The 25542-nt window shown below is 41.3% G+C and overlaps 2 protein-coding genes across 5 annotated transcripts; both read left to right on the forward strand.

Annotated features, from left to right (window-relative positions):
- Nucleotides 1-66: 66 nt before the first annotated feature.
- ssuh2rs1 (ssu-2 homolog, related sequence 1) lies at nucleotides 67-8002 on the forward strand. Of its 4 annotated transcripts, none has more exons than XM_022201603.2 (14): nucleotides 67-307; nucleotides 409-451; nucleotides 536-597; nucleotides 1137-1238; nucleotides 1422-1497; nucleotides 2000-2129; nucleotides 2307-2367; nucleotides 3165-3286; nucleotides 5304-5366; nucleotides 5452-5534; nucleotides 5637-5729; nucleotides 5913-6018; nucleotides 7007-7114; nucleotides 7228-8002. In XM_022201603.2, the coding sequence occupies exons 2-14, from the start codon at nucleotides 429-431 to the stop codon at nucleotides 7369-7371; spliced, it is 1173 nt and encodes a 390-aa protein (XP_022057295.1). In that variant the 5' UTR covers nucleotides 67-307; nucleotides 409-428; the 3' UTR covers nucleotides 7372-8002. The 4 variants fall into 4 exon arrangements, with proteins under 4 accessions (XP_022057295.1, XP_022057294.1, XP_022057296.1 ...); XM_022201602.2 differs by having other exon boundaries at nucleotides 69-307; nucleotides 533-597; XM_022201604.2 differs by having other exon boundaries at nucleotides 72-307; nucleotides 533-898.
- A 49-nt stretch (nucleotides 8003-8051) lies between these two features.
- LOC110956253 (DDB1- and CUL4-associated factor 1) lies at nucleotides 8052-24228 on the forward strand. Its single transcript, XM_022201601.2, has 25 exons — nucleotides 8052-8249; nucleotides 8998-9118; nucleotides 9210-9286; nucleotides 9380-9453; nucleotides 9551-9664; nucleotides 10188-10325; nucleotides 10509-11105; nucleotides 11733-11834; nucleotides 11928-12086; nucleotides 12384-12563; nucleotides 12729-12938; nucleotides 13101-13270; nucleotides 13396-13520; nucleotides 13886-14121; nucleotides 15357-16432; nucleotides 16518-16716; nucleotides 17226-17308; nucleotides 17785-17869; nucleotides 17972-18205; nucleotides 18841-18934; nucleotides 19392-19496; nucleotides 19699-19772; nucleotides 19861-19956; nucleotides 20056-20344; nucleotides 22802-24228. The coding sequence occupies exons 2-25, from the start codon at nucleotides 9006-9008 to the stop codon at nucleotides 22855-22857; spliced, it is 4686 nt and encodes a 1561-aa protein (XP_022057293.1). The 5' UTR covers nucleotides 8052-8249; nucleotides 8998-9005; the 3' UTR covers nucleotides 22858-24228.
- The last annotated feature ends 1314 nt before the right edge of the window (nucleotides 24229-25542 follow it).

Here is a 25542-nt window from a genome sequence, read left to right on the forward strand (position 1 = left end):
AATTTGTCGTTCAAAGACTATTTGATTATATTCTTCATTACATTTTAAGTTTCACACGCACATCTGTACGCCCACCGTTCACATCTGTATATAAAATGGTTGGTGCGCACTTCCTGCTTAGTTTTGCTTTTGGGTGGGCTCTGAACTTCTCTAAACCAAGGCATTGATCAATCACTACATACTCCTTGTCCGCAGCAACGACTAAATGTAACATATGTGAAAGGGGTTTTTGTTACTGTTTAGCTGTCAGGAGCTGAGAGTAGCTGGTTGCAAATCAACTGAAAAGATACGTGTGGTGTGATAACAGGTAAATGATCTGCTTTTTTAGTCACATGATGATTTTATACTGCATGTGCGTGATTTGAGGTCACATATAAAGATTCGCACGGTGTGTGTTTTCTCATTTAGCTGCTGCCAAACGCTTTGAGATGGAGCATCAGCCCATCTATAGGTAATTTTCTGTGTTTTACTGCAAACATCGCGCAGCTCGTGTTGTTTTCCACCTATAATTTCAGTTTTCCGTTACTTACAGCAGCCAGGGTGGACATTACGGGATTTCCAACCCCGGCTATGTCCCAACAGCAGGCGGTGCCCCTGGTAAGACTCACCATTTATTTGTGTAATTCGACTGTCGCAGTGAGTGCTAAGCTATATTTTGTGAAATGTTTAAAGATATTTTTAAAGTTGCGTTAAAACTGGTCCGCTTCCTGGGTGCAGCAGTGACGTCACTGTGGACGTACAGGTTGTCTTTGGTCGCTGAATCCGCGCTGTGTAGAATGGGAGTGTGTGTTTGCTGTGTGACCCACAGTTGTGTTTACTGAGCGGTCATCCACTGCCTTGAACTGCTTAGTGTGGCTGTAAAAACAACTCGGGATGTATCCTAACGCGGAGGCTCAAGGTAAGTGGCTCCCTGCACAGTTTTAGGAGCTTGTCAGGTCGAAACATGTGCTATCAACTTGGGAGTGTTCCAAAAAAAGTCAGCTGAATTTTTCTGATTAGACTGAATGATGCGCAGTTTAGCGTCCATAAGGTTGTAGTTTGTGAAATGCGTGAAAAGTTTATGGATGGGAGAAGATTTATAGGATTTTGAAAGTCTATCTGTATAAGACGAAACTGGTTCTTCTGGTTTGTTTCAGCAATGTTCACCCCACCCGTGGCTGATTCCCAGGGCCCCAGCGCTCCTCCGGCCAGCATGTTTGACAGCATGCCTGGTTATGAAGGAACTGTGGCAGGAGGAGGTACAGTATGCTGCACGTACTCCTTGGTAGTCCTGTTTACCTGGCTGACAGTACCAATGTTTTCAACGCCACCGAAAACTCATATACTAAAGATAAATGAATGTGTCTCAGTTAAAACATTATAATCTTTTGTTTGATAAAGAAAGAAACAGCAACACAGAAATCTTTAAATATCTGTTGTAGGTGGATTTCTGCCACCTCCAATGCCTGCTGTGCCAACCCCCCAGCCTCAACCAGGACCTGAACAACCGCACTGGAAGTAGGGAGATTTCTTTTCCTTTAACATGATTCATAAGGATATTGAGTTCTTTTTGCACGATGTTGTTTAAGAAGTTACACAATTTATTCAAATTTCCTATATAAGGATTACACTGCTATTTCATAGCCCATGTTATTTCATAATGTGAAATATTTGGTCACAAAAATGAGAAGAAAGTTTTTTTTTGTTGTCGAACTTATTCATCAAGTAAGATGTAGGTTCAACAACAAATATATTTAAACCAAAGTAGAACAGACTTGGGGAATTTAAAAATGGTTCTGGAAATTAACCAAAAAATTACATTTACATAATATTTTGCTTTGGATGAGTACTTACTTTTGTATTTGTACTACTTACCTGTTATTAGTTTGATTTTACACTTGAGCGTTATCTTTTTTTTTCAGTCAACACGTAAATATACTTTATGTGTAATATAATACAATACTTTATGATTTTCCAAGTTATTATCTGTAATTTAACAAAGCTTCTTCACTGCTTGTAGTATTCCATCTATATCCGAAGACACTGCCCGGGAAGCCTTTGCCCTGTTTGCATCTAGCAAATGCTGCTACAGTTCTGCACCAGCAAAGGAAGGTGTGATCACTAGCATGGAGGCATTCAATACGTACAGGGTAAGAGAAAGTAGGCGATGTGTTTGTGTGTGTGTGTGTTTGAGAAACCAGCTAGAAATGAGTGACAATCAATAGAAGTGTCATTTTTGTTGTTCAGTGCATGAATAACTATGCAGCTTCCTGTATACAGCAAGGACATTACTGGTGTTTACTTTTTTCACTTTTGCTTTTTTTTAGTACCGCCTGGAAACTTTTACTGAATCAAGATCAACAGAGTGGAGTCACGAGCCATACAGCGGTACATTATTGTTACTTTTCTTTACTTTGTGTTGGGGCTCTGTCTCTGACACTGATTTTACTATAATATATATCAGGAAAAAGTACATTTCAACGACCCCAAAGTGGCATCTTTAAATTGCGTTTTGTGTCAGACCAACAGTCTAAAACACAAAGTCATACATTTGCTTATCAGCATGTTAGTCATTAACCCTATGAACCCCAAAATTTACCAAACACAAGCTTAAAATTGCGATATAGTCATCAAAATGATTTTATTCTACTGGTCTCTTTAAATTTTTGTTGAACAAAATTGTTTCCAGTAAGAATTTCCTGTAAACCCCCAAAATTCTCTATATATCTATAGTATATAGAGCTACATTGCTTTCTTATTTATTTATTTTTACTCGTATTGGTAACACCTGTTGGCCCACAGGAAAAATGTTATTGACATTGATCTAGATTTTTGAGGATTTTTGTAAAATGAATACTCAAAGAATATCAACTTTGATCATTTGGTTTTTTATAATAATTTATGACAAAACTTTGTTACAGTGCACAAAAGACAATTTAGAGTTTTCTGTACTTCTAGTCATGGTTGTGTTATTTCCATAGATGTGTAGGACTTTAAATTGCAGGATAAAATTAGCCCAAAATGTGACAGGGCCAACAAAGGACCAGAATCAGCCTGGGGTTTTTGCAGGGTTAATGCTCTGTTGATATACTGGTCAATGAACTGTTTCAACATGACTTCTGCTTTTAGTCAGCTATTTCAACAGAATCTCCTGTAAGTGCAATATGTTCATTTATTTGCATCAGGCCAGGCAGTGGATGCCTATGCTCAGCCACCTCCGGGGCCGTGGGATATTCCTGCTCAACCCCCCAACTTTTTTCTGAATGGGAAAAAGACTATCAAGGTCCCCTATACATCATCTGTGAAGGTAAATGATATACAAAAAAATGTTAGACCACTCTTGTAAGTAGTACATGCAGTACTTGTTTTCTTCAATTTCTTGTTCATTTGCCTGGTGCCACTAAAGGTACAGTACCTGAAGAACACAATGAACATGACAAAAAAATGCAGCTGATTACATAATAATCTATGTCCCATTTGACATGCTTCAGCGATATTGTATTCCCAGGGTATATAAGAGGCCATTTCATGTCATAAGCAGCTGCACATGCAAAACCCGAGAGTGGTTTCCTGCTTACATTCAGACCGTAGCACAACTCAGAAGCTGTCAGCTCTCACATCATGCCTTAAACAAAAAAATTATGTGAAGCCACAAAGGCAGCTGCTGGAAATTGGCATGGGTAGTGTCTACGGATACGGACCCGTACGGCACTTTCCATTTGCCAGACAGATACGGACCCGTACGCGAGTCTCGCGAGTCAAGAAGCTGTTAACCACTGCAAACTGTTGAAAGGTAAGCAAAGGTTAAGGTTAGGGTTAGTGTTAGGGTCAGGTTTAGGGTCCGTACCTGTCGTACCGATGCTACGGGTCCGTACAGCTAGCGTCTACCGGGAGTCACGTGACCAGATCTCGCGTATCTGATTGGCAAATGGCAAGTGCCGTATCCGTAGTCCACAGGCTACGGGTACGGGTCCGTACCTCTAGCAACAACCATTGGCATGAGTGAGAGACAGGTAGCCAAAAAACTGAAGATCTCGAACACAGCCGTTCATTACACCAAGAAAAAACAAGCCCAATGTGGTACTACCAAATTGCTAGCTTGTTGCAACAGGAAACATCTTTCTACCCCACGAGATGACCGTGCACTCATCCATTCCTGTGTCAGGAATCGTCATCAGGCCTCCATGGACTTTAAAAATGAGTGCACACTGTGGAGAAATGTGACCTGTTTGGCAAGGACTGTTTGAAACCGACTTCTTGAAGCTGGTCTGAAGTCACACGGGGTACAGAAGAAGCCCTTCATCAACGAAAGGCAGAGGAAAGCCCAGTTATTCTTTGCTGGGATCACAAGGATTGGACTGATGATTATTGGATTAAGGTTCTCTTCAGTGATGAATCCAATTTTCAGTTGATGCCCACTCCAGCCAACTTGCTGGTTAGGAGGAAGCCTGGAGAAGCTACAAACCAGATTGTTGGCCTCCATAGTAAAACATGGGGGTGGATCAGTGACGATCTGAGGTTGTTTCAGTATGGGTGGAGCAGGGCAAATGCAACTGTGTGAAGGGTGAATGAAGCAGGTCATGTACAGGGCTACTCTTGAAAACAGTCTTCTTCTATCAGCTGGGAAGCTCTTTCCTGCCTCGAATGACTGGATTTTCCAACAAGACAATGCCCCGTGTCACATGACAAGGTCTGTTAAAGCCTGGATGGAGAACCAGAACATTCAAACCATGCCTTTAACTGCTCAGTCACCAGAAATCCAATTGAAAACCTGTGGAAAATCATCAGATGCAAAATGGAGAACCATAAGCCCAAAGCAAAGCAAATTTGTTTGAATTTCTGTAACAGGAATGGGCTGCTGTGACAGCAGAACAATGTCTGAAGCTGATGCCAAGACACATGGCTGCAGTCATCAAAAACAATCGTTATGCAATCAAGTACTAACTCCTGTGTGCATCATGTGACTAAAACAGACAGAAAAGAAAACATGGAATGCTCAAAAGCACTGTTTTTAGCAGAACAATGCGATAGTTATTGATGAAGAACTAAAATGATTTTGGTTATTATCGAGAAAACCATAGAAAATGTCTTGATATAAGCTGTTAAATTAAACTCTTATGAGCTACTTTTGTTGTTATTACATTTATCCAAACAAATGTACCTTTAGTTGTATCAGGCATTAAAATGAACAGGAAATTGAGGAAAACAAGGGTGTTCTAATATTTTTTTTGCATGACTGCAAAACATGTTTTAAAGAAGTAAAAGAAAAATCTCGGATAATTGTTTTAAGAGATTTTTCCTGATGGGAAATATTTCATCCACAGAGCTGTCACAGCTGTGTGGGAATGGGGCGAAAACCTTGCAAAGACTGTGCCGGCGCTGGTAATGTAAGTATTTTCCACTGAGAAGGCTACTCAAAGGCTTTTAAAAAGATAATCTCATCAAGTAGTTTCTTTTTTCTTATTCTGACAGAAAGTTTGTTGGGTGTGCAATGGATCCGGTTACCGTCATGGAGACGATCGTTGCCACCACTGCAGTGGCAGAGGAAGGGAAAAGTAAGAGATTGGGTTTCTGAAGCAAAAGGATCAGATAAAGCAATTTAGAAACAGTTGAGTGTGTGCTTTTTCTAAAATAAAATACAAATTATTATGTTACAGTTGCAGCCGCTGTCATGGGCAAGGATCAAGGCAATGTGATGTTTGTCATGGAAAACAGCAGCTTCTGGTCTACATCAACCTCACTGTGAAATGGTGCATTTTCTTTCAAAATTGTTTATCTCTGAAGAATTTTCTAACACAATCATCAAATGAATAATCTTTTTTTGATGATCTGAAAGTTAACAACATTTATGATTAGTTTTTATTGTTAAATTCTGCTCAAAGGCTTAAAACGGAACTGGATTTGATTTGCCTTCTCTGTGTGTGTGTTTGCAGGACAAACAACAGTGATGACTATGTTGTGGAGCAGTCGAGTGGACTTCAGGTGGACAACCTGAGCAAGGTGTCTGGCAAAGAGCTTTTCAGAGACTCTCAATACATGGTAAACGACTGTTTCTTTAATATAAAACTGGAGGTTTAGTAATGTTTGACAATATATTGCTTAGGAATTGTTACCTGACTTACTGAACAGCTGGTTCACTGTAGCACATCCACAGATATAATCCTGTGCCTTCAGGAGAGGGTGTGGCTAGGGTCTGCCTACCCTGACTGCATGTCACTGGTGTGCACACAAACTTTTATGGCCATCTATATCTACGGTAGTGCTACCCATACCTTTTCCAGAAGAAGGCTGCTCCATGATCCATACAAACGAAATCCTTTGGCATCCTCCGGCATCCTCCGCACTGCTCACACCAAAAAAACAAAACACCCAAATGAATGGCTCTTTACCTGGCTCCAACCGGTTCTCTCCTCCCCCTTGTACTCTCCGGCAGGTGAGCAAACAACGTGCCGGAGAGTACAGAGAGAGGGCTGTCTGTAAATGGAAAGATAAATTTGGATATATTTGCGATGCTGTGACAGAGGGTAAGACAGCAAAGAACAAAATGTGATTGAATCAAGAAATCTGGTAGACTACAAAAAGTAGAGGTCTGGCAGATGGTTGCAAATAGCAAAAGATAAGAGAATTGTCAATAACGATGTGGAATGAAATGAAGGAGTGACACTAGAAGGCAACTGTAGCAAAAGGTGTGCGATTTTTTTTTTTCTTCATCACTATCAACACAGAATCTATTTAAACCGTGTCCTAAAAAATAGAATGGTCTACACAAATCACACAAGTATCTTAGTGCACTGAGCTCTGACTACTGGAAAAATATTGCTGACCGCAAAGCGTCACTGAGGTTCAACACTGCCTGACCGAAGGTGCCCTGCTGCTTTCACTATGCAGCCAGCGCAAGTGAGGTTACTGTATGTCTTTACATCATTCACAAAAAATGAACACTAAAACCTTTGTTATCCAGCATGAGACATCTGCCTTTAATTGAACACAATATAAACACTGTCTCAACACTGATAATTTTTTGCAGGTATACCCAGTGATGGGCTTCCCAGACCCTTCAGTGGTTAATGCTGCACAGCGCCTTATCAATGACCACCAGGCCAGGTTCTCCCAGACCTCACGCATTCTACAACAGGTGTTTATATTATTTTTATAAATTAATGAAAAAAATGTTAGCTTGAATCAATACTTGATTCATCCATGCCTAATTGTGTGTCTAATGTAACATGTTTACTGTTTCGTCTACAGCGTCAAACAATAGAGCTGATCCCGGTCACCAAGGTTACCTACACATGGAAAGGAAACTCCCACCTCTATTTTGTTTATGGAAATGAGTTCAAAGTTAGTGCAGATAACTATCCTGCCACCTGTTGCTGTTGTACTTTATTGTAATGAAAATTGTCGAGTACGACGTTATTTCCTTTCGAAGCCGGTAAATGTATCAACAAATTGGATTTACTTACTAACAAATCAGTTCTGATGACTGCTCTGGGGCTGACATGGGGTAAATAGGACTTTATTATAGTTTGATGTTCGGAAGTGTTGAATAGAGGCATTTAACTGATGAACACCTCTCAATTAAGGGGAACTGATGAAACCTCTTGAATAAGTGATGTTCAAGGCGAAACAGTTTATCTTTAATTAACCACAAGTACAAATAATTTTGCATGCTATTTGAATGCATACACCACAAGAAAATTATGCTTACTAACACAATATAGACCGTAATCACATTGTTTGCTGAATCTTGAGTTATTTTGCTCTTATATGGCAGCAATATATATATATTTTTATCATCATTAAAACCAACTATTTGATATTGAATATTATATTTTTTGCAGCAGTTCCAATTAAATGTAAGCATTATGTATTTGTACCTAATCTGTTTGCTGTTTTGGCAATATTATTTTATTTTTATGTCAATGTGCATCTCTTTTTCTAATGTGTGTGATTTTGTAAGACAAATGTTAGTATTCTGGCCTTGCAACAATTCGTCCATTTGATTAAATGTTATTTCGCAATGTTTTGCTGTGGAGTTGTCGTCATTAACAGGCGACGGTCGCTCGCGACATGACGTAAGGAACGTGTTCGCCATAATGATAATAAACCGTGAACACAAAGCTAAAAAAAAAGCAAATGAGGCTTTGGCTGTGAAACGGTGGTCGATGTGTTGATACTCGCCCAACGGCAATCAAGTTTGGACTGATATCGGTGGATACAAGCCTTTGTAATTTTGACAAAATCAAGCAAGAACTGAGTGGAGCAACGAGGTAAAGTTAGCATGCTAGCTATCTAGCCAGGTTTACCTGTGATGCTTCGAGCTAGTACCTAGGCGGAATGTTACATGTGCAGACAGGTTCGCGTAGTTCGAGTATGATTAGAATCTGACACAATAAGCTGTACGTGTCTGTACAGCACGGGCATAATGTAAACTTTAGCAGTGGAATTCAAAACTGAAGACTTTAAGAGTGTTGCTAGCAAGCTAAGTCGATTAGCTTCCTCGTTTAGCCCCGGTTTAGCCACAGTCTGACTAGCCAAACACCGCAACAGGCAGTGTGTGAGTTTGCTCCTGCCTAGTGCAGTTATGTACCAGCTATAATAGGAGGTGAATGTATAAAAACACACACAACGTGTTTGAAGTGAGATTGCTTGCCTTGAACAAATCAGAAAGTATGCTTAAATAATTTTTTAACCGACACAACTTTGACAGTTGCAGTCCCTGGAGGACAGCTGCACCTGCGCGCTCAGTCGGCTGTGAAGCGGTGGAGCCAAACCGCTTTTTGGCTCTTTATTCTCCCAACCTCATCCAAACACAACTTATGACAGTTTCAACCGACAGTCATGCTGCTCTGTGATAGTATCTCACTGGTGTTTTTATTACTTTTCATGAGAAGAAGTCACGGCACCTGCACGCGCTGTTCCAGGCCTCTTAAATAGCAGACGAGTGTGGACTGACTTATGAAGAATTTTGCATTAATAGTGAAATAAATGCACATTATGTGCATGTCTTTGTGACAGGCTGCGCTATGGCGTCGGCATCTGCCAGTGTGGACTCGAAGGCAGAGCTGACTGCTCTACTGGAACAGTGGGAGAAGGACCAGCAAGGCAGCACACAGGAGCTGGTTACCCTCCTCACCAAGTAAGTGGTCGAAAAGGTTGAAATGATGTGATCAGGACGAGCCGAGGGTGGCTTCATGAGGTTTAATGTGTTAATGTTCTGTGACTTTTAGAATCTCTGAGCTTGTTGAGAAGGAGACAGAGGAGTATCACAAAGCAGACCCTGATCCTTTTGATGATCGTCATCCAGGTATGAAAGATGGAAAATCAGACCACATAGTTGCAAGTTAACCCCGATTCACATGATTGTGTATATTTTTGACATTTTCCATTTGGCCACTAGGGAGGGCTGATCCAGAGTGTATGTTAGGGCACCTCCTCAAGATCCTGTTCAAGAATGATGACTTCATGAACACAGTAAGAATGGATGGACACATTTGAGTCCGTTTCCTGTTTTTTTAAAAGAGGATTTTTATGATGATTAAAACATTTCATACATTTCTTCCCTCTGCAGCTGGTGAACAGCTATGTGATGACCAGCAGAGAATTTTCCCTTAATGCAGCAGCCTGTCGCCTGCTTCAGAACATCATGCCTGGATTAGAGACAGCTGTGGTCTTTCAAGAAAAGGTGCATTATTTCTAACTTCATTTGAGAGATTGCAATGTTGTTTCTGTGTTTCATATTGTGTGACCTATATCTTAACTACTATGCATGAAGTAATACACGTGCGAACATCCACTGCTGGCAACATACCATGCATTTTTGTTCAGTCTGTTGAGATAAATGATAAAGTCAGGCTTCACACACAACAGAAAGCTGCATAAAAAGAGAAAAGGTCTTAGTTTTCCTTTAGGGAAAGATTTCTGTTGCAATTGGAGCTGGTCCACAGGGCCAAATAGACCTTTTGGGGGTCACTCTGCCCTGGAGTAAGAATGATCAGTCTGTGTTATCTTGTCTGACAGAAATCTGTGTATATACAAAGTATAGATACAGATATTTGACCCATTTTGTTAAAATGCATTGGAAATCATCATTCATTCTTATTTCAATATATTATGTCAGACATGCTCTCCACATTTTTGTCTTCTTTTTCTTCCTTATTAAGAATCTGGTTATAATCTTCATTCGTCTGTGTTTTTCCTCTCCTCAGGAGGGCATAGTTGAAAGGCTTTTTAAGTGGGCTCAGGAGGCTGAGCAGCCCCTCAGAATTTATGCCACTGGCCTGTTGGCAGGTGCAATGGAGAACCAGGACATTGCTGCCAACTATCGAGAGGAGAACTCTGTTTTGGTCAGTCTGGTTTTCTACTGTCTCCCATATCAATAATATTATAAATTATAATCAGAAAGCATATAATGACAGACAGTGTGTAACAAGAATTGATGATAATGTTATCCTACAATTTGGTCTTGAAGTAGGTGGTGTGAAGTAGCAACTGTCTATCAACTTGTCTTTCATGCTTTACTTTGACAGGTGCCTTTGATGCTCCATCGGTTGCGTGAGCTTCAGAATAAGGATGCTGAGAACAAAAGGGAAATCAAACGGCCCAGCCCCAGGAAGACTCTGAGTGAGCCTCTGTTGCCTTTGGACGAGGAGACTGTTGATGGAGGCTTTGAAGAGAAGCCCTTCACGCCGGGTAGAAATGGGGCTGAAAAGGAGGGGATGGGGCCACCGGAAGATGGCGAAATTCCCTTCTCAACCATCGAGCCTGAAAACGAGGTTTCGTTCCGTTTCAACTCTCCTCACAAGACCAGCAGCCGTGCCAACTCAGCTGTTAAAACCAAGATGAAGCCAATGTCTGCCCCAGGTTTGCTGATGCACCCAGGCATGTCTGATGGCAGCATTTACCTAAAAAGGAAAGCAGAGAGGGAGAGTGGCAGGACCTCAAAACAGAAGCTGAATTTCTCTTTGCCAGAGCCAGAGAGAAACTTCAGTGAGCTTTCCAACAGCAGCTGGTCTGAGATGAGCCCCTGGGTGATTGGCAACAATTATCATCTGTACCCTTTGACCCCAGAGATCGAGCAGAGGCTCATCTTGCAGTATCTCACACCTCTGGGGGAGTATCAGGAGGTTGGTCCAGTTTAATTAGCCTATACAGTATGCAGAGGTACAACGATTGGCCAATTATAGATAAACATAAAATGAATGGCTGACTATTTTGATAATCAGTTTATTCGAGCTGGAAGATTTAATGGCTTACGCTTCTCAAATGAAAGGATTTGATGCATTTTTAAAAACATGTGTAATAGTAAACTGAGTCTTGAACTGATGGTCTCCTTGGGCTGTGGGAAATTATACTTGGCCATTTTCAAAGCAATGACAACAGTAATAAAAATAGCCTTTTGTTGCAGCCCTAGTTAGATGGCTTTATACAGCATGTGGCTGAGCAGCATGTGAAGCTGCTTTACTGCTTGAGGCAGTCAGTGTGTGTCCCTTGTCTTGCCACAAATGTGCCAGCAGATGTCAGTCTTCCATAACTGTGATTAAAGAAATTATTTTCTGACTCCATTAAATGTTAGCTTTTAGGTGCGACCTCATGTGTTTTTCATTTGCACATAAAATGCTAAAGATTAGCGGCATTGTTTTGGATCTTGAACGGTAAATTCAAGCAGCTAGTCATTTAGAGCTTTTAATAGTAAATAAGACCTTTGTGATTTATGTATTCTCGGTGTCCATCCCTCCTCCTTCTGTCTACAGCTGCTGGCAGTGTTCATGCAGATGGGAGCTCGTGAGCTACTCATGCATTATATGGATCTGAAGCAGACCAATGATGTGCAGCTGACCTTCGAGGCTCTCAAGGTAAATGCGCTCACCTGTAGTTGACCTTTCAAGACCCTGAAACGCAACAACAGGCTCCTCAGGCTTCTTTTTTTTACTTTTTCATCATTGCAGTATTTGGCTTCGCTGCTGTTGCACAAGAAGTTTGCCGCAGAGTTTGTCGCTCATGGAGGAGTTCAGAAGTTGCTGGAAATCCCCAGACCATCAATGGCTGCTACTGGAGTGTCACTGTGCCTCTACTACCTTGCCTATAACCAGGATGCCATGGAAAGGGTACAAAACAAACACAAAAACATGCAAATACTATTGGCATATTTTTGCTTCCTGCCAGTGTCAACATGAATATGTAACAACAGCATGTAGTAGTTACAGCTTGATGATAAATTTGGATATTTACTGTGTGTATGTAGGTGTTGTGGAAAACCAAATAACATAATAATGTATATTTATTCACCTATTCATCTTATTAATATTGAGGCTTATAAGAAAATTGTACTTATTTTTAACAGTGTTACCCACCTCTTCTACCAGTGCTCATTTGCATTCATGGCTGTATCTTTTCCTCTCAAGGTGTGCATGTTGCCCCACTCGATCCTGTCAGATGTGGTTGGCTACACGCTGTGGCTGTTGGAATGCTCACATGCATCCGGCTGCTGCCACGCCACCATGTTCTTCTCCATCTCCTTTTCTTTCCGTGCTGTCCTGGAGCTTTTTGACAGGCAGGATGGGCTCCGACGCCTCGTCAATCTGGTAAGACAAACCAGCAGTCCTCCCTGTAACCATGTAAGCTTAACCATGTGTGTCACTCGAAGGAAATCTGCTTTTTGGAAACTGGTCACCTGAGCAGTCAGAACAGTATCAAATTGTAATATCAGACGCTGGCTCTGTAGTAATATATGATATGCCTGCTTTCAGATTAGCACACTGGAGATCCTGAACCCTGAGGACCAGGGAGCGCTTCTGAGTGATGATGAGATTTTCTCCAGCAGGCAGACAGCCAAGCACACCTGCATGGCCCTTCGCAGGTACTTTGAGGCCCATCTGGCAATCAAGGTGGAGCAGGTGAAGCAATCGCTGCAGCGCACGGAGGGGGGTGCCCCCATTCACTCGCAGCCGCACTACAAGGTAATGCATATTACTGGAGGATTTATTTATTAAAATAAAGGCAACAGCACAAATGTACGATGCAAATATTTTCCGTAGTTTCTCTGTTTGTGCTTCGGTTGTTGTAAATGAAATGCATGTGGGTCTTCCTGTTGTGATCTTTTATATCATCTCATTCGGCAGGCGGTCAGCTATAGCCGCGAGCAAGTGGTGGAAATGATGGAGTTTCTGATAGAGTACGGGCCACTCCGGCTATACTGGGAACCAGCGGAGGTCTTTCACAAGCTGTCATGTGTCCAGCTCCTCCTGCAGCTCATTTCTATTGCCTGTGATTGGAGGACCTACTATGGCAGGTATTCACAAAGCAGTTATTCTTTTAATTGTCTAATGCCTTTTCCATTTTCCGTATTTTATCTGTTTTCATCTCTAGCTGTTGAGTATTTAGTAGTATGGTGATATTATTTTTCCTTCTCTGTAGGAGTGATACCGTGCGCTATGCCCTTGACATCCTGAGTATCCTCACAGTTGTTCCAAAGACCCAGCTGTTGCTGTCTGAGGCTGTTGCTGTGCTTGACGAGGGAGGATCAACTGTGTCCACTGTTGGTAGGTTTTATCACACTGTGACAACATTTCATTTCATCTTTTAAAATTGTACTTTAAGTTATGAATTGGATAGTATTAGTCTTTTTTTAAAGTAAATTTTAACTGTCATTCATACATTCAAAGCAGCTTTTATTGTAAATGTGCATTTAATCACTGTATTTTCAGCAAATTTCTTGCATAATGTGAGCATTGAGCAAATCAAATGATTATCACTCTCCACAGGACGTGAAACGTGCAGTAACTCTGTATTTTATTTTTCTGTTTATTTCATTAAGACTGTGTCCACTTCTGCTGAGAGATGGCACGTCGCCAAAGTATTTTCTTCTTCAAGGTTTTTCATTTAACTGTTGGATTTTTCTTTGCAGGAATGAGTATTGTCCTGGCAGTAGCAGAGGGAGAGGTGTTTGTGAATGATGCAGACATTCAGAAGTCGGCTCTGCAGGTTGTCATCAACTGCGTCTGTGCTCCAGACAAGCGCATGTCCAGCATTGGCAAGTTCATTGCAGGCACCCCCCGTCGCCGCCTGCCACAGCAGACCAAAGCCAGCGAGAGTGTGCTCACTAAGATGTGGAATGTGGTGCAGTCCAACAATGGCATCAAGGTAGAGTCAGCATATACCATCAATTTAGACCTGTGTGATTTTCATATGTTTTAAAATGTTTTTTGACATTTTGACTCATTGACAAAAAGAGGCCTTGTTGTGTTTCTGATCATTTTACAACCAATGGTGTGCAAAGCTGTGTGAGTGGGCCATATTTTGTGACCATGTGAGGCAGCTAGCATCCTGTGTGGTTGTGAGAATCCATCTCTGTCTGCCTGACCAATCAGTGCACTGTGAGGAAACTTACTCACAGCTACAGGCATGTTTTAGGTGTGAGTTAGCCTTTGTTAGATGTGATAGATGTTCTATCCAATTACCTGCTTGCCTTTTTCAAAACAGTTTTCAAGGGCAACTTATAAGATGGTTCTGCATAACAAACTATCTGGTGCATCAGGTTGCATAGTTTTGGTATATTTGTGCACAGTGACTGGTGCTGTGGTGGTAAATAGACTGGTTTTATATGTTGCTGTTATCATGGGGAACAGTGCACACCTTTAAAATGCCTTAAAGTCTCATGTTGGTCCATAAACGCACATGTGTGTGGCAGAGCTGCCCTCCAAGCTACTAAACTGCACTTCAGGAGATTTGGGATATAGTGTAGTGTCTGTCCACTTACCCATGCAGTTTTGACATGGCAGAAGGAAAACTGAACAGGCTCCAAATATTATGACAGCTGATAAACAGGGAGCTAGAAAAATAAGTGGTCAGGGCCTAAACTTACTTTGACTTACCAATCACTTATTTGAGATGTATTAAATTTGTTTATGTGCATGTCGTGTATGACAGTGTGTTAAATAGGCAATGTAAACATGCCAAGTGAGACCAGCAAAATCAAATTGTAAAGAATTAAATTTGCACAGACATGTTTTATTATCGGAGTCAAATGACCAAAATTTGATTTTACAGATTTGTGACACAATTTAAAAGTTTTGAAATTTCAGCAGGGCCAGGTGTTCCCAAGTAAGAAGCAAAGAATAGTTGGACAGAAGCTTCTTTCTTGTTCCTCTTCAAAGTTGACCTTGTCTTACTTATGGTGAAGGATAGATCAAAGGAAGCACTGAAGCATCTACCTTAGCATTCACTGAATTAGTAAACCTTTTATCATGGCTGCTTTTTGGACACCACTCGTTCAGTTCAGTCAGGGACGAGCTTCTAATCAAAACTCACTTTTCACACAGTTGCCCAGAGTTCTGACAACCTTTGTTTATAACTTACATTCTGTGTCTGTCCTGTAGGTGCTGCTGTCCCTGCTGATGGTAAAGATGCCCATTACAGATGCAGATCAGATCCGAGCTCTGGCATGTAAAGCTCTGGTGGGTCTGTGTCGCTCCAGCTCTGTCAGGCAGATCATCAGCAAACTCCCTTTGTTCAGCAGCGGACACATCCAACAGCTCATGAAGGAGCCTGTGCTCCAGGACAAACGCAGCGAACATGTCAAGTTCTGTAAGTTTGCGGCAGAGCTGATCGAAAGGATTTCTGGGAAACCTTTGCTGATCGGCACCGATGTGTCTCTGGCATGGCTGCAGAGGGCCAGTGTGGTCGCTCAGTCCAGGATCACCTTCCCTGAGAAAGAGCTGCTGCTGCTTATTAGGAACCACCTTGTAGCCAAAGGCCTTCATGACACAGCCACCGCACTCACCAAGGAGGCAGATCTCCCGATGGCATGTCTGTCTCACTCTTCACATTCATCGTCTGCTTTCCCTCCTGTCGCTCCTCCCCCACCTGCCTCCCCTGTTGCTACTCTGCCCCGCACCCCACGGCTGGCCAATGGGGTCGGATCGAGACTCGGAAACCATCCCTCTCATTCATCCACCCCAGGATCCAGCCATATGCAAACTCGTCCCTCTACATCACAACCCGCTGGCTGCTGTTCTACGTCTTTCCCGTCAACATCTATCCCTCACTGTAACAACGGCTCTCCGCTGATTGGCCGAATCGTTTTCTCTCGTGAACGGCAAACAGGATGCAGCACAGTTAGCTGTAAGAAACCTCGGGTGCTGAGGCAGAAGTCTGACCATGGGGCTTTCAGCCAGAGTCCGGCCATGAAGAAGCAGCTTGACAGGCACCTGCCCTCCCCCCCCGCATTAGATAGCATTATCACGGAGTACCTGAGGGAACAGCACGCACGTTGTAAAAACCCTGTCGCGACTTGCCCTCCTTTCTCCCTCTTCACCCCTCATCAATGTCCCGAACCCAAACAGAGACGCCAAGCACCCATCAACTTTACATCCCGACACACAAGGAGGGTCATATATCCGAAATATGGAGGTGTAGATGGGGGATGCTTTGACAGACATCTCATCTTCAGCCGGTAGGTTGCTTTGTAACATTCATGTCTCCTTGCTCCTCAGCATCTACAACCATCAGTCTACATTATTTATGTCCTTTTTGTCCAGGTTCCGTCCTATCTCTGTGTTCAGGGAGGCAGACGAGGATGAGAGTGGATTCATGTGTTGTGCCTTCTCAGCTCGTGAGCGATTCCTGATGCTCGGGACGTGTACAGGGCAGCTGAAACTCTACAATGTGTTTACAGGCCAGGAAGAAGCCAGTTACAGCTGTCACAGTTCAGCCATCACGCATCTGGAGCCGTCACGGGTCAGTAGAGCAAGCCGCTAATATATCAACAGCAGTAGATTGTTGGGCTTTTTTTGGTTTCATTTTGCATGTTTGTCTGTCACTGTGCAGAATGACTTTGACACTCGAAAGTTGTTTTCACATTCGTCTGGTTAATGAGGAAAGTTTGTCTGCGCCCACCCTTAATCTGAGTTTAACACGTTTACCGAACAGCTTCATTTTGTTGCATCACAATTAGTACGGTTGGTTCAATGTGCATCTTAAACAAGTGTTATGAAGAAACTTAAAGCCTCCAGCACACAAACCCTGAAAGAGGATTTTTCAGAAGTCATCGTACATCTAGCAGCTAATCTTTTGAAATGAAACACATTTGCATATTCATAAATTCTGGATTTTTGGAGGAAAAAAGTGGATGCAAAAGAAAAAAACATCAGTCTCAAATTGTTATTCCAAGAAGAGTGATTTAGTTCCTTAACACTCACTTGAAAGGGTATTTTTAATCATCATGTTTTCATATTTTACATTTTTAGGATGGTTCTCTTCTCTTAACGTCAGCCTCTTGGAGTTACCCTCTGTCTGCGCTGTGGGGCATGAAATCCGTGTTTATCATGAAGTAAGTGACGTTTTCGCAAAACGCTGAACTTGTATTTTTACCAGCTCCGTTATTAATGATTTAAACTGTATTCCTGTAACTGAAAATCCTAAATATTGAAAAATTTGGAGTCTCAAATAATAAGTTTGAAACTACCATCACATGACTGTCTGACCATACCCTGTCAATCAGCAAAGTTGACTTCAGGTCTTAGCTTGTATGTGATTCTACTGCATCTTTGAATGTGATTTTCTTGGCCCAATGGTATAACAACTTTATTCTGTTAAAGAGATGACATATGTGATTATACACACTAACAGACTGCTGCCCTGCAATCTTCAGTAAATGGAACAGAATGACCTGACTTGAATTATCTGCACAGTTTAACCAAGGCAATACTTGGACCCTGATGATTGATTCAGAACATCTTTATGTCGCGTAATCGATGGCTTTGTGTTTTTAATCAAATGTTACATTGTTGCTCTCATTGTCTTCAGGCATTCTTTCCTGGGCGACCATTATGTGGAATTCAGTAAGCTTTCACAGGATCGCGTCATAGGGACAAAGGAACACATAGCACGTGTACGTAAGCCAGCGTTTTCTGAATTTCACAGTCTTAGTTAATGCAGACAAATTAATGAAGAAAAATGGTGAATGCTCACTGTCATTGTTCCTGGTCCTCAGATTTATGACATCCAGACGGGTCAGGTTACTCTGACTCTGAACAATCCAGACCTGGCTAACAACTACAAGAGGAACTGTGCCACCTTCAACCCAACAGACGATCTGGTTCTGAATGACGGCGTGCTGTGGGATGTGCGTACTGCTCAGGCCATTCACAAGTTTGACAAGTTCAACATGAACATCAGTGGTGTGTTTCATCCCAATGGCCTGGAAGTCATCATAAACACAGAAATTGTATCCTTTTATCGCTGGCATGGTGTAGAGGAAAGTTTTGTAACTTTTGAGTGAATTTCTGTGTGTGTCTATAAATACACCTAAAAATGGATGTATGAATCCCTACTGAGTGGGAATACACACAAAACATGTATATTATTAAAATGAAAACAGTAAGGCTGAGGCTTAAGTAGTTTTTTAAAACAATGAAACGGGCTATATGGATTATAGATGTGTGTGCATCACTGCCACAAAAAATGTTCAAGAAGCCTTGATTAATTAAAACTTGTAGCAGAATTTGTTGGAGCAAATGAAAAAGAAGGTCGTGATCGTTAGCTGGAGTCTTTTAAATTAACTGCTAAAACTGACAGATGAAAATGATTGCATTATATACACTCAAGTGTAGCCTGTTTAGCACTGAACAGGCACTGCACATTTCATATATGTGGCCAGGACAAAAAAATGATTATATAATTCACTGAATTAGATGGTGATGGGATGACTATTGAGGTTCCATTGCACCGCTAAACATTAAATATTTATTCCACTAAAAATCGATCTTACTGCATGAGGTATGGTTTTAATTGTCATTTCGTGTAATTAAGATTTCGTTGAAGCAAATGAAAAAGAATGTCGTGGTCCTTAGCTGGAGTCAGTGGGACCTGCGGACCTTCCACCTCCTTCACACGGTTCCCGCTCTGGACCAGTGCAGAATAGTTTTCAACAACAACGGCACCGTCATCTATGGAGGTAAATATAGAAGCCCCCTGCGTGATGGGAAATGTCGCGTATTTGGCATCAAGCCTACAACTCGCTTCACAGTCAGTGCAAGTGTGTGAAAGGTGTGCCTGAATGGTGAGGCTGGTAATTATGAAGCAAAGTGAACATGTGTGTATTTGGAGGGAGGTGTGAATAGAGGCTGTAGAAGTAGGTGTGTTTGTGATTATGTGTGTGTGTGTGTGCGCACACGCTTGATACCACAGAGTCAGTCAGTGCCATATGAGCAGAAGGCTCGATGTTGAATTGGCAACAGAAAGATCCAGCTGGTTCACGCCACCTCACAGGAAGAGCCATCGGCGTGCCGTAATGGCTCGGCCCGTACAACAACCGTTTGCACCACTCTGGAGCCAGAACCACAGCTAACCAGCTCGCTGGGCTCGGTTTTTGTTTACTCTCCCTGTCCCTCTGTGACTGTTTGTTTTTGTAGCAATGCTGCAAGCCGATGATGAAGATGACATGATGGAAATGCAAATGAAGAGTCCGTTTGGTTCATCGTTCAGGACCTTCAATGCCACGGACTATAAACCAATAGGTAATGTGTCGCGCCTTCAGATATTTCCCCAGAGTTTTCATTATAATTAAATGTTTAGCTTGGGGACATACTTTTGTCTATACTATACACTGACAATCATTTTTAACTACTGTTCAATTTTTTTCAGATTATGTCTTATTAATCTTAATTAATCCTTGTATTATTTTTACAAATTGACTCCTGTTCTTTCCTCTTTTCTCAGCCACTATCGATGTCAAAAGGAACATATTTGACCTTTGCACGGATACTAAAGACTGCTACCTTGCAGTGATTGAGGTAAATTGTTGTTGTTCATGTTTGGAACTTTACTGAAGCTTGTATGATTTGTCTTAAATGACATGAGAGTGCTGTGTCTGTCCCATAGAACCAAGATTCCGTCAACACTGACACAGTGTGCCGGCTGTATGAAGTTGGGCGGCAGAGACTTGCAGAGGAAGAGGAGGAAGATGAGGAGGATCAGGTTCTAACTTTTGACTTGAATAAAGAAGCTTCTGTTTGGTTCCTTCAGGCAGAACTATAAATTCCTTTTAACTGACTTTTTGTCTTGTTTGAACTCCAGGAGGACGACGATCAGGAGGAAGATGATGATGATGACGAGGACTCCGATGACGACGTTGATACGGATCCCCTTATTGCCGAGCTGGAGAACGAGAACGGAGGCGAAGACGAAGATGACGAAGAGGACGATGGGAACGATGAATTCTCTCCGTCTGATGATGAGGTAGCACGACTTCTTGAAGATGATGTCGACGTCGGGGATGATGACGATGATGATGAGGAGGAAGATGATGATGACAACGATGAAGATGACTCAGATAATGACGATATTGATCTGGACGGTGACAATGGTGAGTAGCGCTTTGATTGTATGGTGTTCGATTATAAGATTCTTACAAATATTGCTGCGTTTTTTTAATCAGTTGTTTTCTGTATGGTTTATTTTCTTAATTTTTAATTGTTTTGTGTAGTTTAGTTGTACATGAAATCTGGTTATTGAATTTCTTTAACTGTTTGCTTGAAATGTATCCACAGAGCGAAAACATCTTCAGCCCAAATCTGCGAAAATACAGTTAGTGGGCTCATAACCAGCTAACTGTTTAGCTAGGTTTTTCACATGTAATAGCCCAATATGATGCAAAAACACACTTAAAATGAGGGCATAAATGTGTTGTCCGAATGCATGCTGTGCAGCATCCCAACACAACAGCTTCAATCAGGTGCAACCACATGATTGACACTCTCTAGATTATGGTTTCAACTGTTGCTTTTATTTTGAAATGCGACTGACGACTGTTAGTGAAGAGAACTTTGTTCAAGAAAAATGAATGAAACAACCCACTTACACACGTGGACAAAATTGTTGGTACCCCTCAGTTAAAGAAGGAAAAACCCACAATTCTCACTGAAATCACTTGAAACTCACAAAAGTAACAATAAATAAAAATTTATTGAAAATTAAATAATCAAAATCAGCCATCACTTTTGAATTGTTGATTAACATAATTATTTAAAAAAAACAAACTAATGAAACAGGCCTGGACAAAAATGATGGTACCTCTATAAAAGATTGAAAATTATTTGACCAGAGTGACATGATTAACTCAGGTGTGTCATTTAATTGACATCACAGGTGTTTCCAAACTCATAATCAATCAGTCTGCCTATTTAAAGGGAGACAAGTAGTCACCCTGCTGTTTGGTGAAAAGGTGTGTACCACACTGAACATGGACAACAGAAAGCGAAGGAGAGAATTGTCCCAGGACATCCGAAAAAAAATTATAGACAAACATCTTAAAGGTAAAGGCTATAAGACCATCTCTAAACAGCTTGAAGTTCCTGTGACAACAGTGGCTCATATTATTCAGAAGTTCAAGACCCACGGGACAGTAGCCAACCTCCCTGGACGTGGCCGCAAGAGGAAAATTGATGACAAATTGAAGAGACGGATCGTTGGAATTGTATCCAAAGAGCCCAGAGCAACCTCCAAAGAAATTAAAGGTGAACTCCAAGGCCAAGGTACATCAGTGTCAGATCGCACCATTCGTCGTTGTTTGAGCCAAAGTGGACTTCATGGGAGACGACCAAGGAGGACACCACTGCTGAAAAAAACTCATAAAAAAGCCAGACTGGAATTTGCAAAAATGCATGTTGACAAGCCACAAAGCTTCTGGGAGAATGTCCTTTGGACAGATGAGACCAAACTGGAGCTTTTTGGTAAGGCACATCAACTCTATGTTCATAGACTCAAAAACCAAGCATACGAAGAAAAGAACACTGTCCCTACGGTGAAACATGGAGGAGGCTCAGTAATGTTTTGGGGCTGCTTTGCTGCATCTGGCACAGAGTGTCTTGAAAGTGTGCAAGGTACGATGAAATCTGAAGACTATCAAGGCATTCTGGAGAGAAATGTGCTGCCTAGTGTCAGAAAGCTTGGTCTCAGTCGCAGGTCATGGGTCTTCCAACAGGACAACGATCCAAAACACACAGCCAAAAACACCCAAGAATGGCTGAGAGAAAAGCGTTGGACTATTCTAAAGTGGCCTTCTATGAGCCCAGATCTGAATCCCATTGAACATATGTGGAAGGAGCTGAAACATGCCATTTGGAGAAGACACCCATCAAACCTGAGACAACTGGAGCTGTTTGCTCATGAGGAGTGGGCCAAAATACCTGTTGACAGCTGCAGAACGCTCATTGACAAATACAGAAATCGTTTAATTGCAGTGATTGCCTCAAAAGGTTGTGCAACAAAATATTAAGTTATGGGTACCATCATTTTTGTCCAGCCCTATTTCATTAGTTTGTTTTTTAAATAATTATGTTGATCAACAATTCAAAAGTGATGGCTGATTTTGATTATTTAATTTTCAATAAATTTTTATTTATTGTTACTTTTGTGAGTTTCAAGTGATTTCAGTGAGAATTGTGGGTTTTTCCTTCTTTAACTGAGGGGTACCAACAATTTTGTCCACGTGTGTAGCTAGATAAGAATTGCAGGATTATTTGAACAGGATTATTTTAGCCCGTGTAGTTCAGCTGTATTTGAAGAAGGAGGTTCTGATCTCATGTAAATAGTGCAGCAACATTCATGTTTGGTCCAGTTTCTATGTTTTCAGGCCTTCTTTCCCAGTGGAATTTTAAAACTGCTGTCTTCAGGCATTTTAGAAGAAATTTGTGAGGGGGGGGGAAAGAGTGGATGTTGAGGTACTTCGACTGTGCCAAAGCTGCGTTGTTTTTGCAATTTTAGCAGTATTCAGCATAAAATCTCTGTATACTAAATCTGTATTTGTCTATCGCGCAAACAGACAGCTCCGACAACTCTGACCTTGAGGATGACATCATCTTGTCCCTGAATGAGTGAGGAACCGTCGGCATCTAAGGTTGAGGAATCAGTCGACATGTCAAGACTTCTGCCTCAGACATTTGAGCTACAGAACAACAAGCACGAAAAGAGGAGGATATCAGCAGATGATGTGTGAGATAACTTGGAGCACTGCCAGTTTGAAACAGTAGGTGTCTGCACACTTAGAGTGACAAGACTAAGGAAGAACAAGCTCACAGAGATCGCAGGGGGAAAACAAATGCACACAAATTGACTTGGTGTTTGGCAAAAATGATTGTATATGATATAGTTTTCTAAAACAAAAGTGAGCTTGATGAAGAGTGAAGCAGCGAGTGTGTAGATGCAGTGAAAGCAAAGTTTTATATTTTATCACATTAGTGGGACTTTAAATGAGCCTCTTCATTTGATATTGATTCACTCACTTTGTAAGCCTCTGTTTGGCCACAGATTAGTCTTTGTAGGAGAAACGGCTTACATTACAGGGCTGTATGTCTGCAGTTGTGTGGCTGAGGATACAATACTCCCTCAAGCTTGCACTTTGCCAGACTGCCTGGAGTAATCACCCAAACGTACCGTAGTATTGAATCTGGCAGCTAATTTCATGCACAAACATGTTGCCGAAGGTTCATCAAGCATCAAAATCCACCTTCAGGTTTGACTCTCACCTTAAATTGATGACCAAAACGCCACAAACAGCAGTGCCATTCGTGAACCCCGCCTGTTGATTTCATTATGTAAATAGAGAAATTAAATCAGCTTGGTGCTTTAACTCGTGTGGACACCGTAACAAAACCATTGTAACACCTGCTCGCTGTCAGCACGAGAGACATAGAGACGCCTCTACAGCTCTCTACCGATACACCCCCTCACTATTCCACAAGGATTTGAGTTCAGTGGATGCTTCTCAAAATTTTGTAGGGCTTAGAGCTGTTTACAGCAGCACAGATGCCACCGTCTAATGAAAATTTAGCATTAATTTATTTTACAAAATGGACCGTTTGTCCAAATGAATTTGGTTTTGTTAGAAGGCTGATGTGGCGGAGAAGTAAAATTCATTTGTTGGAATTAAATCAGTCTTGCTAATTCTTTAAATAGTAAAATTATAAAACAGTGCTGAAACTCAGCTAACTATTTCAAATACGTGTTTCTTCTGAAACGACGACAGGAAGCTTCAGACTGTCAACATTGTGAAAACAGATGCCTAGCACATGCACATTTTGAACGCAGTGCAAACATTTCATAATTTTTTCCTCATGATTTGCCTTGTATCTATTCATTTTACTTGTTTTTTTTTTCCATGAGAAAACTTTGATGTTGAGTTTTCTTGAGACAGTTTATGTACAGCTTGTATGTATCTAAAGTATTTTTACTATAAATGAAGCAACAGAATTTCTTTTGTGTGCCTAATTAATGAAGTGTGAATGAGGTGTCTCAAACAAGAATGAAAAAGACGTGATGCTGGAAAAGGAAGGATGCAGGATTGAGTGGGGACATCATTATTGAAGCATAGTCAACACAGGACTGTGAAAAGAGCCTTTGAGTAAATCTTTTGAACTGTATGAAACTTGCCTTTGGTTTGTGAGAACACGGGTGATCTGATCTCACTTTGAAGCCGGTATGGCTAGGTTCTGTGCTCACTTTATTATTATTTACAGCCAATAGACAACATATCAGTTTTCCAGCATACAGGAATAAAACTCAGTTGTTAACATTTCTTTAATGTTTTTAGATCTTCAAAACATGAAACATCAACTGAATATAAAATTGTTCAATCTTATCTAACTATCTGAGAGTTATCTTAGACAGTAGTCGTACAGTTACGCTACATGTGGAACAACTGTGTTAAAGTCTAAAGGGGGAAAAAGTGGATTTCTTTTATCAGAATATTTTTATGGCGCAACTGAGCATCAGGTCTTCTTGATTATGGAGATATTGTGTACCCTCATGTTGCTCGTTCCACCTCACCAGCAACAAGAGAACTGCACACTACCGCTATTGTTGATACATGTCTTCTACTAAATCTGACTCAATCTCTTCTCAAATTCAAAATTATGCCGCGCCTGAGCGGATACCAAACAGTCCTGGCCAGCCAGTAATACCACATGAGTACGTACTGAACTGGAACTGCCTTTCAGTACTTGGCGCCACATAAACGGAATAAATCAGGACTTTAACTTTGAAAGTTTCACACCACAGGATTAATTTAAGCATTTAATTATGTCTGTAATTGTTTCTGACACTATCGATCGGCGTGCGACTGACCGTGTTTCATTGCACGTCTTCTCCTTGTTTTATTTATATTCCTCCTGCTGCACCCAGGTTTATTTTGTGAAAGCGATCTTAATCTCAGTGAGATGATCAAATCAGGGTTATAATGATGTGTTCATTTCAGCAACAGTCTGCCTCAGCAGTGAGTTTTGGTAATTTGATTTCCAGTGAGAGGAGGCTTTCAATACTGCTTTCGTGGGGGAATAACAATGACGGCAAGCCATATTTATTTGCAATAAATATAGAAAATTAGCTGAGTTTATTAGCGGTATTAGTTACGTTGCACATTAGTTGCATGTGAATAATCACATCTTTATAACCGTCGTATTCCTTGAAGTGTTTTCCCGTAAAGCGACTTTCCTCAACACTCTTGTGCATGCTGGAATTTGCCACTAAATTTCCCCGTGGCCTCCCCCGCAGTTAATAATAGCACAC

Source organism: Acanthochromis polyacanthus, chromosome 6 (assembly GCF_021347895.1).
Source record: "Acanthochromis polyacanthus isolate Apoly-LR-REF ecotype Palm Island chromosome 6, KAUST_Apoly_ChrSc, whole genome shotgun sequence".
NCBI lineage: Eukaryota > Metazoa > Chordata > Actinopteri > Pomacentridae > Acanthochromis > Acanthochromis polyacanthus.